We start from the raw sequence: 16764 nt of genomic DNA, 5'->3' as shown, positions 1-16764 counted from the left end.
ATATCTACTATACTAATAAGAGCCAAAGAGAGTTAGGCCTAAAATGGGTAGAAAAAATGGCGGTCAAATTATTTAATCAAATGGATGGTTCAGATGAATTATTTAATCAAATAGATGGTTAAGATAATTCAGATTAATATTATTAATAGAGATACATAATTTAACCTTACTTTTATGATTATCCGTTAAGTTTTCCGTTAATATTCCGTTAACTTTTAACTTACTCATTAATTTCTATAAGAAAGGTCTTAGGTTCGAACCCATCTCAATCAAATTTGACATAATTAAGTTTCTCACTCTATTTTACTCTTATTAAATTAAATAAATTAGTAGCTACAACAAAAAATGATACATATGTATTTCTTTAATTTAGAATTATGTGTCTACAATACCTTTATTTGAAAAAATTATTCATTATCAAAAAATTAAATTAAATAAGAGAAATAATTTCATTAGTTATATTGTCTTTATTTTCTCTGATGCAAAGATTCTTTACATTCAAATTTATCAATTGATATTCATTACATTATCCATATCTTATTTTTACAATATCTTGTAATTAAATATCAAAGTTATAGTACAAAATAATGTTATATATTTATTTACCAAGTATTTTATTAATACTATGAAAAAAAAATTTAAATAATTTGAAACTAATTATATTAACTACTTGGAGATTGGTTGACAAAGAGAGTACTCAAATAACCCAACAAATTGAAGCGAAATTGCTCTATTTACTCTTATTGAATTAAATAAATTAGTAGTTACACCAAAAAATGATACATATGTATTTCTTTAATACCATGAAAAAAATTAAAAAGAATAGTTTGAAACCAATCATATTAACTACTTGGGGGATTTGTTGACAATGAAAATACTCAAATAACCCCTTACCCAGCAAATTGAAGCGAGAAACTACCTTTTAATATCTTTGGAATACATAATATTTTAAATTTAATTTTCAAATTTTTATTAATTAATTTAATCTTTTTTCTTAAACTAGGGATTTCTTTATCCACAATAACTCATTCAACAACTACCAACAATAACCGAATTGCAAATAACACTCAACCAACAAAAAAGAAGAGAACAAATAGTAAAGATGAAGACAATGACAATGTTACGCAAATGAAAATTAAGAACACTTAGAAAAATTCAAATTAAAAGTAGTATTTAGTTAGACTATCATTTTTAGACCAAATATTTAGACTATCGATTTTACAAGGTTGCAAACATTTGTTTTAGTAATAATTATAATGAATTTTCTATATTATCTTGGATTCATATACTTTGAGTTAGATATTTAAATGGAAAAAAAAATCGACATTCAATTACCCATGTATAAACTTCTCCTATATAATCTTGCATTGATATACTTTGAAATATTTGTTTAAATATAAACATTGGGCATTAACCCATTCGCGCAATACGCGTATAAAACTAGTATATATATATATATGTATATATACATTCATGTACAAACAACACTTATAGGGAAAGGTTCCGGCGCGGGTATAACTTCCCATGCGGTTACGCACCTTAAGCATTAAAATGGCACACTTTAAGTGCATAAACCACGCACCTTAAGCTAAGAACACAAACCACACACCTAAAATTTTTAAATGGTGCATCTTCAATACACAAACTACGCACCGTAAGCATACAAACAAAGCACTTAAGTACATAGATCACGCACCTTAAGTTAAGAACACAGACCTAAAGATTTTAAATGGTGCACCTTCAGCACACAAACAAAGCACTTTAAGAACACAAACCACGCACCTAAAGTTTTAAAATGCCGTACCTTAAGTTTCAACATTGACGCACCTTAAGCATAAAAAAATCACGCACCTTAATAAAGAAAACAACGCACCTTAAAAAGAAAAACCACGCACCTAAAGCTTTAGGTTGACGTACCATAATTTTCAACACTGACACACCTTAAGCACACAAACTACGCACCTTTAGAAGGAAAACCACGCAGCTAAGCAACCGCACCAGAGAAGGCCAATCGCATAGGAACCCATATATATATATATATATATATATATATATATATATATATATATATATATATATGGATGAGTTATGGTGCGGAGATGCTCCTAGGTGAAAATGAGGTTAGATCTGAGTCGTTGATCAAATCTAGATCAACGGTTCAAATCAATGAAAATTAAAAAATAACTAAATAAATAAAAACCTGCGTCCTCCATTAATGCATCCATCTTCTCCAGGTTTACTCCAAAGATAACAACTTGACTCTTTGTGATTATATTGCTATCATTTTTTTTAACCAAAATAAGCATCAAAGTCGTCTGGAAATATAAATTAAATTAAACTATCAAAGCATTGCTATGACTGGATTGCGTTTGGGTTGAGATTCTAATGGTGAAAGTTGACAGGGATACGAAAGCTTTTGATTGTTTGGGTCTGAATTGAATGAATAATTAATTAGGGACATATGTAAATTGTAAAAATGGCGCACCTTAAGAAGAAAAACAACGCACCTTAAGAAGGAAATCAAAACACCTTAAGAAGAAAAACCACGCACCTAAAACTTTAGACCGACACATCTTAAGATGGAAAACAAGGCACTTAAGAAGGAAAAATCGCACCTTAAGAAGACAAATCGCGCACCTAAAGCATTAGGCCGATGCACCTTAAGTTTCAACAACTGGTGCGCCTTAAGTACACAAACCACGCACCTAAAGCTTTAGACCGATGCACTTAAGTTTTAACAACTGACGCACCTTAAACACACATCCCAAAAATCATGCACCTTAAGCACAAAAGCCACACATCTTAAGAAGGAAAACCACGCACCTTAAATTTGACCAAGATGCAAAAAGACCAAATTGTCACTGCATTTTTTTTAGTTCTTGTTAATCCTCGACGTTGATCTTGACAATATCAATATAATGGCTCTAATCTCACCCCACAACCGCACCTCAGGTAGCCAACCGCACTGGAACCCATATATATATATATATATATATATATATATATATATGTATATATATATATGTATATATATACATATACATATATATATGTATGTATGTATATATGCTAATGATATTATGGTCCAGTGGCACGAAACGACTACATTGTAAATAGTAATCAAAATATATATTTATTTTATATAGATATTAAAGATCATAACTCTAAATAGTACAGTTGTACTTAATTAATGCCAAACAACTCTTGTGTTGACAAGTGGGATGAAGGCTGTCATTTTATTCTTATTTTAAATACATCATTTTGTCTCATTTTATGTGTCTAGCTAGTTTGATTTATAAAATTTAAGTGATGTTATTTATAATTAAATTTTGAATATTTAATTTGGTGTTAGGGCATAAAATTTATATATTTAGAAAGTATATATATAAAAAAATACTATACAATTGTGGATGATAATAAGATGGTGTGAGCTTCTTCCAACTCAACTAAAAGTTTGGGTTCAAGTCTTGGGAGTAGCAAAAAGATACTGAGCAATGGACATCAAATTAAAGATTCAATATGCTTACAGTTTATAAATGAAAATCTTGATTTTAACTTTAATTTCGAGTGATAAGTGATTGTAATTACCACATCAAAGGAATACAAGATGTAAACTAATCTAAGTTGTTGATGGTTAATTAGTTGTATGGCTTAAATCCAAAAACAAAGAAAACCAATATACAAATTAAGGAACCAAACTTGAAACAGTTTAGTTATCAAGTCAAAGTCAATATACAGATCAAGGAACCAAACTTGAAACAGTTTAGTTATCAAGTCAACTGTTCAACCAGCTAAGCTAAAATTGCCCCAAACATTTCAAACCTTAACTTAGCAATAATATGTTATCATACAATGTTTATGGAGAATATTGCCGATTGCAGTTTTTTTTTTTTTTTGTTTAATTTGGATGTTTATGTGAATTTTTATTTGAGGGTGTACTTGAACTTTTCTAATTAATTTGAAGGTTTATTCCAATCTTTTTTCCTTTAAAGAACTATAAAAGCAAAATAATAATAATAATAATAATAATAATATTTTTTTGATTGCAATAATAATATAATATAATATAATATAATATAATATAATATACTTCATCCGTCCTATTTTATGTGTCTGGTTTGATTAACGATGCTAAGTTATTTTAATTCAATTTTTCATAATATTAAGTTTAGTATTAGATACAAAATTTATATATTTAGAAACTACAATAAAAGTACTATTAAACACAAAAAATCAAATTTTAAAATAAGTAAAAATTACTAATAAAGAAAATAAACAAAGAAGAAATAGTTAGTTTGACTAATGAATAGTAAGTAGGATATATAAAATGGGATAGAGGGAGTAATAAAATAAAATAAAAAGTGAAAAATAAAATATGAAAATAATAAGGTAAAAACTTGTGTGAGACCGTCTCACCGTGAGACGAGTCGGGTTAAGATAAAAATGTAATACTTATACGCACAAATGTAATATAATACTAATTAGGAATAAAATTTTTTATTACTTATATGGGAATCTGTAATACTTTTACATTTTAATTTAGAAGTATTACACTTTTTCTTATTATATTTTTCCTTATAAGTAACAAACACTTGCCAATATTACTTATTAAGGAAAATGTAATACTTTTGATGGAAAATATAATACTTTTACATCAAAATATAAATATATTACGTTTTCCCTTATAAATAAAAAATATTTCATTTCTGATTAGTATTATATGTGAACATATAAGTATGACATTTGCATGTTGTTATGACTCGATCCGCCTCGTCCCACGTACTCACACAAATGTGACCCAAATGATAAATATATTCCATTTCTAAACATGCCCCAAATTTCTTGATAAGGTGTACTTTGATGTAATGTTTGTTGCACTCACTTTTGTAGCTTAAAAAAGTGGAACAATGGGAATGCATTTTCAAATGCAATACATTTGTACCGCAATGGTTAGAAAAAGTGTTGTCACTAATGCGTTTTTTCTTATATCTTATCCCCCATTTAAATTTGCCCCACAACCATTAATTGAATTGATCGAGATAAGGATTTGACTCAATTCCGATCCTTATAAATTACTACAATGTAAAATAAGTTTTTTTTTCTTGTTTTTTTTTTTTTTTTTTTTTTTGGGTTCATATCACATTGCTATTCGTTTCGTGTTTAACAAGACTAATTTAATTAAGTTTGGTTGAAAAATAGCCTAGCACCTTGTGTTTAATTGAAACCTTTGTGGCTCTTTTTGACGGAATGTACAAGGTCGAATTCCGGTAGTGGTGTATTGATTCTTTGGACTACAACTAATAGAGAAAGTATATTGAACAGATACTATATACTCTAATAGAGTAGATAATATTTAAAAAAGAAAAACAGATATTACACTGTAATAGGGTCGAGTCAAAATGAATCTAAATTATTTGACTTAGAGTTATCCTAAGTGGGAGAGGGTCTAGTCAAGCGGGTCAAGTCAAAATGGATCAAAATGATTTGAGTTAGAGTTATCCTAAGTGGAAGATTTAATTTGGTATATTATACATTCAAAATGGATAATGGGTGATGAGAAATTGATTCTCAAAGTATACCTATTCAGTTTGGAAAAAATATAATTCCTTAGCTTCCACGTACTACTCTCAAGAATTCCAAAAAAAAAAAAAAACTTTTTCTGCCAACATCTCTAGAACTCCTAGTGTCGTATTTGTTCAAGTTTGTTGTACAAAATAATTAAGTGCTTGAATATATTCAAGTAATTCATTTTATATTAAGAAATTAACGCATCAATGCTCTTAGCATCTTCTAGTAGAAAGGAATCATTTCTGAAGAAAAGTGTGAATTACACCCCTTGAATTAACCATATTATCAAACCAATTTTTGAAGGAATTTTTATTTCGAATTTATTGAAAATTCATAGAAGTCTTCACCAAATCGCATTAGGGACAATGACGGACTCTAGTATTTGTATGTTATTAGGTCTAGTACTATATCCCTCTATATTACTTAAGTTTAGTTTTTCTGTTAATGAAACGTCAGATATTCCTATCCTCATATGGTATTAGTTTGTTTCCGGGTGTCTCCCATGGCAGCCCCGAATGACAATGGCAGTTCTGTTCAAGCCCCTTCTGAACGGACTGTTTCCGAGTCTGCTCCTGTACACACCCTGACCAGCTACACTAATCTCTCTTCCGCGCACCACTTTGTCTCCCTGAAATTAACCGCTCGACGGCACGTGCGTCTGCCCAGCGGTTCCGGCGGCGGCGGTTGATTCCGGTGATCTAGCAGCAGCCACGGCGTCATGGCTTCGTCAGGATCAAGTTGTTCTTTCGCTGCTCATCTCCTCGTTGTCCGAGTAAATCATGTGCATCGCAATTGTTGTGGACTGCGATTGAATAACAGCTAGGTTCAGCGACTCGTTCATGTGCGCTTCGTTTGCTTGGAGAGATGCAGGCGTTGCGACAAGGTGACTCCTTAATCTCAGACTACCTAGGCCGCGCACGGATGCTGGTGGAGGACTTGGCGTTGGCCGGCCGGTCAGTTTTGCTCGACAACCAAAACCTGTACGTTTTTCGCAGACTGCGACCGGAGTTCCGTCCCTATGTGGCATCGCTGGCTCGTGGTACTCTGGTTACTCTTTCGGAGCTTACAGATTTCTTAGTCTCCCAAGAATTTATTTGTGCAGATGATGGCGACGCAACAGCTCCTATGGCGATGGCAGCACGTCGCGGTGGTCGTGGTGCAAGCAGGGTGTCGCATGGGAATGGTGGAGCAGGGTGTCGCGGATGTTCTGGCCAGGGTTCTTTCCGTGGTCGTGGTCGTGGAGGCAGATCACGACATGGGTTGAGGTGCCAAATATGTAATGGTCAGGGGCACTCCGCTATGACGTGCTATCGTAGGTACTCTGAAGCCCCGAGTCCGCAAGCCCATATGGCGTACTCTACTGATGATGCTAGTGCTGTTGGGTCTCACCAGTGGTTTCCAGACACTGGTGCGACGAATCATGCTACCTCCGACTCCTCTTTGATGTCTTTGGCAACTAGCTATACTGGCACAGACACGCTTCGTGTTGGTGACTGATTAGGTTTGCCTATAGTTAGTGTGGGTTCTGCTTCGGTAGCCACTTCTTCTAGGTCATTTACGTTAATAATATATTGCGTGTTCCTGGTCTTTCATCTTCGTTATTATTTGTTCAAAGGTTTGTGAGGGATAATAATGTGTTTTATTGAATTTCATTCTTCCTGTTTCTTTGTGAAGGATGTTTCGACCAAGGAAACAATTTTTAGAGGTGGTACGTCGGGGGGATTATATTCTTGGCCTATCTCTCGAGTTAGTCCTGCTACGTTTGTTGCTGCTCGTGCGTCTCCAACTGTGTGGCATAATCGGCTTGGTCATCCTCACCTGCGGGTCTTGCGTCAAGTCTTAAAGTCGTGTCCTGTTAGTTCGTTTAAATCTACTGAATTATCGAATATTTGTTCTTCTTGTCAGTTAGGAAAGTCATCACGCTTTCCCTTACCGCGTGTTGACCAGTCTAGTTCTCATGTCTTAGAGTTAATTTATACAGACTTTTGGGGCCCTGCGCATTTGTTATCTGCGAATGGTTTTCATTACTTTGTACTATTTGTGGATGATTTTACGTGTTATGTTTGGTTTTATCCCATGTGTGCCATGTCTTATTTATATACTATTTTTTATCGTTTTCGTTTAATGGTTGAACGCTCTTATTCTCGTAAAATTATATCTATCTAGTCTGATTTAGGGGGAGAATACAAAAAGCTTCATAACACTTTTTTGTCTCTTGGTATTCGTCATAGGCAATCTTGTGCGTATACACATGAACAGAATGGTTGTGTAAAACGTAGGCATCGACATATTGTCGAAACAAGGTTAGCTTTAATGGCTCAGGCGTCAGTTCCTTCTCATTTTTGGGACTATGCTTTTGAGGCTGCTGTGTACTTGATTAATAGGATGCCTACTCGTGTCTTGAATAATCGGTCGCTTCATTTTTGTCTCCACCATTCTCCTCCTTCTTATTCGTTTTTACAGGTGTTTGGCTGTTTTGCTTTCCATTGTTACGGCCCTACAATCGTAACAAATTATAGTTTCGCTCCTCTCTATGTGTGTTTTTAGGCTATCCTGAGTCGTACTGTGGCTATCGTTGTTTAGATCTTCGTACTATTTATCTACCGTCATGTCCGATTTGATGAAGCTGTTTTTCCATTTACCGCGTCTTCTTCTTCTTGTGTGTAGGCTACTCCTCATTCTACCTTTGGTTCACTACCGTGGGGTGTTGCTTCGGTTTTGGTGCCTGCTGATGGTTCGGCCAGTGTGGAGGCTACGCCTGTGTCGTCTGAGGTGAGTGTCGAGGCACCGGTCTCGGACTCGGGTTCTAGTGAGCGCACTGTGAGTGAGTCGTTGCGGCAGCCCACTCGGACCGTCGTTCTCGGCGGGTTAATCCGCCTTCACCACGATCGTATGGGATGGCTCTTCAGAGTATGGTGTCGGTTGAGCATGTTGCCTTGGTTTCTACGAATTCTACTCCTGAGCCCACTTGTTATTCTTAGGCTGTGAAGCATCCCGAGTGGCGGGAGGTCATGGACTTGGAGTTCAATGCTTTGTTGCACAACAATATGTGGCGTTTGGTTCCGTTTACTCCATGTATGAATGTTGTCGGTTGTAAATAGGTTTTTCAAACCAAGCGGAAAGCTGATGGGTCTGTTGAACGCCATAAAGCCCGGCTTGTCGCCAAGGGTTTAACCAGGTCGCTGTGAAGGATTTTTTTCGAGACCTCCAGTCCTGTGGTTAAGCCGACCACTGTGCGTCTCCTTTTGTCTATGGCGGTTTCTCGTGGTTGGTCTGTTCGGCAGTTGGACATCCACAATGCGTTTCTAAATGGCACTCTAGCTGAAACGGTATATATGCTCCAACCGCCGGGTTATGAAGACAAGTCCATGCCCACTCATGTATGTTTGCTGCAATGGTCGTTGTATGGTTTGAAGTAGGCTCCCCATGCCTGGTTCACACGGTTGCATGATTGTTTTTTTAATTGGCTTTACTTATTCCAAAACGGATGTTTCCTTGTTCGTTTATTCTTGTGCCACTCTTCAGCTTTACTTGTTGGTCTATGTCGATGACATCCTGGTCATGGGCTCTGATTTGGATCGGGTGTCTGCTTTGGTTGCTAAGATGGCTCAAAAGTTTAATGTTCGTGATATGGGCTTTCCTCGTTCTTCCTTGGGATTGAGGCTGTGTAGTTGTCTGATGCCATGCTTCTTTCTCAACAGCGGTACATGAAGGATGTTTTCAAACGTGCTGCCATGGTGGATTGTAAGCCTGTGGCGACGCCGGTCTCGTTGACTCGAGTGGAAGCCTCCATTTTTCCATATGCAGATCCCACTCAGTATCGGAGTTTGGCAGGTGCTCTTCATTATCTTACGGTTACTCGCCCGGACTTGTCTTATGCAATGAATTTACTTTGTCAGCGAATGCATGCTCCGTCTACGTATGATTGGTGTTTGCTGAAGTGGGTTTTGCGATATGTTAATGGCATTCTGCATTTTGGACTTCATATATGGCGGTCTGTGTCTTTGGACATCCATGCTTTCTCGGATTCGGATTGGGCTAGCGATCCTGTTGATCGTAAGTCCACGAGCGATTTTGCGGTGTACCTGGGCGATAATCTGGTTTCTTAGATGTGCCGGAAGCAGCGCACTGTGGCTTGTTCTTCTACGGAAGCTGAGTACAAGCAAGGTCAGATTTTAGGGCGTGCAAGATGTGCAACCGCACAGGGCCCCAAAATTTTGGGGGGCCTAGTCCAGCCCTGCCCTAATAGTTAATATATGTATTTGTGATTATATTGACCCAAAATTAGGTTTTTTGCATTTTTTTCTTTGCAATTTTTCTTCAATTCGCAGTTTATTTATATTTTGATAGGGCCTTATTTAGTTACTAGCACAGGGCCCCGCAAATAAAAAAAACCGGCCCTGAGTACAAGGCTCTGGCTGATGTGTCTGCAGAGGTGACGTGGTTAGTGAGACTATGCAAAATACAAATTTTGATGAATTCCTTTCAGAATATGTAAATGAGCATATTTGTGAAGATAGATGAGTTATATTGAACAATGATATATTATTCAAGCTCACTTAAATGAATTTTAAAATATATGGTCAAGTTTTTGTCTGATGGAGATTCCTGAAGAAAAATAAAAATAAATCTTGTTAATTAATCCATTATTGTAAAACGAGTATACAAGATTTAAGGAAAAATATAACTTTAGCCCCTCAATTATATTGTTCCTTACTAGCTAGAGGTTTTAGTCCTAAATTTTTTACCGTTGCAATATACACTCGTAACTCTTCAAAAAAGTTGTAGTTTTAATCCATGGAACATCAAAATTATTAAACTCTAATAAAATTTTACTTAGTAAAATGTTCGTGACCCTCTGCTTGCGGAAACTTTGGCAGCTAAAGAAGCTTGTCTTGGTTGAAGGATCTTGGGCATAGCAATGTTATTTTAGAGTCTGATTGTTTAAACTTTTGTCTTGCTTTCAATTCCCGTTTTAATGATTTGTCATACATTGGTTCTATAGTTAAGCAATGTCGTATTATTGCTATGGACATTGGGAACGTTTCTGTTCGCCATGTCAAGCGGTCAGCGAATTATGTGGCTCATGCTCTTGCAAGGGCGACAGGTTCTTTGTCTGTCCGGGGTTCGTGGTCTCTTTTACCTCCTGACTGTATTGCCGGTTTATTAAGTTCTTAATGAAGTTATTATGTTTTTTATTTCGAAAAAAAAAAGTGAAATTTTAATAAATTTAATAATTTTGTTGCTCTAGGGTTAAAAACGTAATATTTTTTTATGAGTTAAGGGTGTATATTATCATGGTAAAAAATTAGGGTGGGACTAAAATCGCCAACAATGAATAATTATTGAGAACGACTAAAATTGCATTTTTTTCCAAGATTTATATCTAAAAATGGGTTACATTTTTGTAAATATTTGAAATTTACCTGCATCACTTTGGAGTAAAACCAACATATATCACTTCAAGATAAAACATCATTGCTTGATTAAGGGTAAACACTTTGAGTAAAAAAGTACATGCTTATTAATCTTTAAATACTATGTAGGCCAAAATGATGGAAGTTTGAACTGAAATCATGCATATTTGGATCATGCATGTTTAATCTAAAATAAAGTGGGTAAGACACTTTGCGTATTTATCCCACCAATCTATTAATGCATATTTAGTTTGATGATTAATCTAACATAAAGTGGGTAAGACACTTTGCGTACTTATCCCACCAATCTATAAATTAATGCATATTTAGTCCAAACTAATTAATATTATAAGTTTAAAAAAAAAATGTCAAATTCACCCCTAAGTCAGGTGGATAATGCAAATAGAACCTAAACCCTAACTGAAAAAAAGATACATTCAAGCCCCCTAAACCGGTAAAATAGTTCAATTAAGTTCAAGTTGACTTGTTTATTAGGTCAAATTCAGTTAGAGAGCCTAATTGCACTATCCACCCGATTTAAGAGGCCAATTTGACACTTTTTCATTTTTTATTTTATTTTTCAAAAAAATATTTTTATTTTATTTTTCAAAAAAATATTTTTTATTTATTAAAAATATTATTTATTATAAATAAAAATAAATACTATTTATAAAAAAAACCATCAGTTGTAAAACAGCCATTAGCTGTTTTTGTTTCTGTTTTTTTCTTATTATTATTTATTTATTACATCATTTTGTATCTCAAAAGTTTAGGTTTAATTACCTTTGTTGCTTAGTAAAGAAAATTGGAAAATTGAAAAATTGAAAATTGTTAGGGTGCCCGAAGACAATGATCAAGTGTTTCTTTGTTTACACTAAGGGTGTGTTTGAAAAGCAGGAAAATGACTTCTGGAAAATGACTCATTTTCCCGAAAATGAGTTTATTTTCGGTGTTTGGATATACTTTGGAAAACTGTTTGTGTGTGTTTGGTTCATTTTCCGGAAAATGAGTAGAAATGCATAATTATATATTTTTATTATTTTATTTAAAATATAAAAATATATAAACTAATAAATTTTTTTTACTAAAAATCCGGAAGTCATTTTCCATGGTCAACGGAAAATGTTTTCCGTTGACCACATTTTTCTGGATATTGCCAAACACCAAAAGCCCGGAAAATGATTTCCGGAAATCATTTTCCGGGTTATCAAACACACCCTAAGTCTTAAGTTTGTTATACGAAAGCCAGGTTCCAAACAAATCATACTAAAGTTATTGAAATACTTATAGTCGATGGTTGTTTTTTTAATATTATTTATTTTTTATTTATAATAAATAATATTTTTAATAAATAAAAATATTTGTTTTGAAAAATAAAATAAAAAATGAAAAAGTGTCAAATTGACGCCCTAAGTCGGGTGAATAATGCAATTAGGCCTCCTAACTGAATTTGACCTAATAAACAAGTCAACTTGGACTTAATTATTGAACTATTTTACTGGTTTAGGAGGCTGAATGGAGCTTTTTTCAGTTAAGAGGTCTAATTGCACTGTCCACCCGACTTAGGGGGCCAATTTGGCACTTTTTCTAAGTTCTTTTTTTTTTTTTCAAAATAATGTAGGGGAGGGGGATTGGGGACATCTGCATATTTACAAAAATATTACTGCTTCTTTTATTTAAATTTCTACGTATTTAGAAAAATAATGTTTTTTTCCAAAGTAATATTATTCTTCAAAAAATATACTATTTTTCACAATATGACATTATTTTCCTATTAAATAATACACTAATAGTTAACATATTTACAAAAATATACAAAATTATATATTTAAATACAGTTCTCATCCATCCAACCAAAATCACCAACTCCACCACAAGATATATTTGACATACACCTCTCAAGCTAGGTTAATACACCTCTCAAATACGAACCTGCGAACTTCTGGAAGAATGCACAGTAAACTCTAGATGAATGCACAATACCTACTCCCATGTGCGGTAATACATGAATGCACAATAAGTGCAATGAATTCGTGTAATAATTTCTATGTATTCAGTTAGTAGTTTTCGTACATTCGTATAGTAGGTGCGATACATTCGTGTAGAAATTGCAGAAGTAAAGTAGTTGTAGTGCATTCATGTAGTATTTACCATGCATTCATTCAGTTCGCAAGTTTGCATGGGAAGGGCAGTTCACATGTGAATGAGACCATATATATATATAAGTAATGCTAACTAGGTGTCTCACCAAAAAACTTCCCTCTAATTTCTCCTCCATATATTGCAACATCTAGTTCAATTATTTAGTGTTTAATTAAAAGTGTGGGGATCATCCAATTTATGACACCTAATAAATATAAGTCACATTAGGGGTGGGCAGTTCGATCTAGTTTTCCCGAACCGAACAATCGAACGGTAATGAATTCTTGTATATTGAATGGTTTGGTAATAAACCGAACCAAACTGAATACCATTTTGTGTATATAATAATAATAATAATAATAATAATAATAATAATAATAATAATAATAATAATAATACTAATAATAATAATAATAATAATAATAATAATAATAATAATAGTAATAAGTAAATCAAGTCCCTTGTAGCCTGTTTCGCGGTTCAGCTCTTATTCTCACTGACATCTCTCTAAAAGATTTTATTAATCGATTTCTTTATGGCTTGCGTTGTTCTCTACTTTGCAATTTTGTTGTTTGCCACAATTGTTCTTTCCTCACAATTATCTCTAACTTGACTTATTCTTACAATATTCAATATTTTCCTTAGTTTCATGTTTCTGTGAAATTAATGTGCTTCAACATCATTCTAATTTTGATTTTCAATGCATTGGAAAATAATATTCCAGTACACTAGAATTATTTTCCAGGAATATTTTTCCTGTGCATTGGAAATATATTTTTCCAAGCAATGATGGATTGGTGTCCAAAAAATTAACTATACTATATTTGACATATTTTCTCCAAATATTAATTATACAGATGGATAATTCTTCATCTTGTCAACAAAACATTCCAAGTGAGCCAACTGAAAAGTTGGTTGGGTAAAAAGCCAACTATGTTTGATAATTAGTACTTAGTAGTGTGTTTGAACTTTGGATTTCTACTTTGTTATATAAATATATAATGTATGTTTATACTTTGAATTTGGACTATGTGATTATGCATTGTTTGGTAGTGTGTTTGGAAAATTAGAAAATGTTAAAAATTACGGTTCTTAAACTGAACCAAATACCAGACTGAAGTAATTCTGAATTGAAACCTAACTTTTTCAAGCCGAACCAAAATCGGACTGAACTATAATGTTAAACCGAATGATATCATTTTTTTAAATACCAAAATATCGAAACCGAAATCGAAAAAATCGAACTGAATCTCGAAACACCCACCTCTAAGTCACATCATGGGAAAAATATTAAGAGAAATTTAGGAAGGGTAAATATCATTTTTCATATATATATATATATATATATATATATATATATATATATATATATATATATATATATATATATATATATATATATATATATGTCACACCAAATTGGTTACGTGAGAGAGGAGAGAGAGATTAAAGAAACACAGGGATGGAATATAAACATAATAAACATTGTGATAAGAGATAATTACAAGTGGACTACTATGGAACATGGCCTCATGTTTGTGGGGTATTGTATTTTTGAATTGGGACAATACATATAGATTTAGCTTAGCATCTTGGCGAATTGACAATAGATAGCATGTCTATCACTTAATTTCTTATATCATAATCACTAAGTATATTTTTAAAATATTCAAATAGTTATATATGATTCTTAGTGATCATTGACAGCGATGTAAATACGCCGCCAAGTATACCATAACACCATTACATATAGCACACAAAATTGTTTATACATAATTATATAGTTACTTATGTTAATTCAACCGCTAACCACTCCAGCAAAAATGATACAATGTGCAACTTTATTTCTTTTATTATTATTATTATTTTATTATTTTGATAACCTAGGTTTTTCACTGTAACCTTTTGTTAGGCAAGTCTTAAGTGAGACTTCTTATATATTTAGACTAATTAATGTCCTAAGGCAACTTTATTTCTTTATAGTTACATAGTTGTTTGTGTTACATTTTGATAGTAGAATATTGGACTCTGTACTTCAAGCCACTGCCTAATAGCTTCAACGTTGAAGATATTTGAGGTGAATCCAATTTTCTACTCTCCGTAGGTAAATTGAAAAGATTTCTTGCTTCATCCTATCCACAACCCTATAGGTAAATGTTTCTAGCTTATCTTTAAATTTATTGTTATTCCTTAGTTATTTCGGCAATCAAATTTTAATGGAGGAAATCAAAGGAAGGAAAGAAAAAATGGCGTGGATGTCACTACTTTATGGCCACTCTCCACTTAGAATGCTATCCCTTTGATAATACAACAAATGTAAGAGAAGTAGGATATATAAGGGTGCGTTTGGTTCGCACATGGGAATCGGAATCGGAATGGGTATCAAATACTTGGTAATGGTAATAGGTTTTGGTGAAAGTATTTAGCATGTTTGGTAGTTGGTGGAATGGGAATGATTATTAATAGTTGAGGAAGAAATGAGGAAGGGAGATGAAACCCTTATTTAATAAGAGTATGGGTTTTGTCATTAATGGGGTATTCCAAACCCATAGTAGCATTCACAAAACTATCAACCAAACACAAGCAATCACTTTCATACCCATTTCTTATGCTAAACCCACGAGCCGGCCTGCGACCCGCCATATTTTTATTTTTATTTTTTATAATATATATATATATATATATATATATATATATATATATATATATATATATATATATATATATATATATATATATTTTTTTATATATATATATATATATATATATATATATATATATATATATATATATATATATATATATATATATATATATATATATAATTGTCACAGACCAAAATTGGTTACGTGAGAGAGAGAGAGAGAGATTAAAGAAACACAGGGATGGAATATAAAGCAATAATAAACATTGTGATAAGAGATAATTACAAGTGGACTACTATGGAACATGGCCTCATGTTTGTGGGGTATTGTATTTTTGAATTGGGACAATACATATAGATTTAGCTTAGCATCTTGGCGAATTGACAATAGATAGCATGTCTATCACTTAATTTCTTATATCATAATCACTAAGTATATTTTTAAAATATTCAAATAGTTATATATGATTCTTAGTGATCATTGACAGCGATGTAAATACGCCGCCAAGTATACCATAACACCATTACATATAGCACAACAAAATTGTTTATACATAATTATCTATAGTTACTTATGTTAATTCAACCGCTAACCACTCCAGCAAAAATGATACAATGTGCAACTTTATTTCTTTTATTATTATTATTATTATTATTATTTTGATAACCTAGGTTTTTCACTGTAACCTTTTGTTAGGCAAGTCTTAAGTGAGACTTCTTATATATTTAGACTAATTAATGTCCTAAGGCAACTTTATTTCTTTATAGTTACATAGTTGTTTGTGTTACATTTTGATAGTAGAATATTGGACTCTGTACTTCAAGCCACTGCCTAATAGCTTCAACGTTGAAGATATTTGAGGTGAATCCAATTTTCTACTCTCCGTAGGTAAATTGAAAAAGATTTCTTGCTTCATCCTATCCACAACCCTATAGGTAAATGTTTCTAGCTTATCTTTAAAATTTATTGTTATTCCTTAGTTATTTCGGCAA

At 33.0% G+C, this 16764-nt stretch overlaps 1 protein-coding gene across 1 annotated transcript; it reads left to right on the top strand.

Moving 5' to 3' along the window:
- Positions 1 to 8819: 8819 nt before the first annotated feature.
- On the top strand, positions 8820 to 9677 carry LOC116024171 (uncharacterized mitochondrial protein AtMg00810-like). The gene is made up of 3 exons (XM_031265072.1): positions 8820 to 8897; positions 9094 to 9189; positions 9270 to 9677. Exons 1-3 carry the CDS (start codon positions 8820 to 8822, stop codon positions 9675 to 9677), a joined length of 582 nt encoding a protein of 193 aa, XP_031120932.1.
- The last annotated feature ends 7087 nt before the right edge of the window (positions 9678 to 16764 follow it).

Source organism: Ipomoea triloba, chromosome 7, assembly GCF_003576645.1.
Source record: "Ipomoea triloba cultivar NCNSP0323 chromosome 7, ASM357664v1".
In the NCBI taxonomy this organism is placed as follows: Eukaryota; Viridiplantae; Streptophyta; class Magnoliopsida; order Solanales; family Convolvulaceae; genus Ipomoea; species Ipomoea triloba.
Note: the sequence above shows the minus strand (reverse complement) of the source record. Positions and strands in the feature narration are given on the sequence as shown.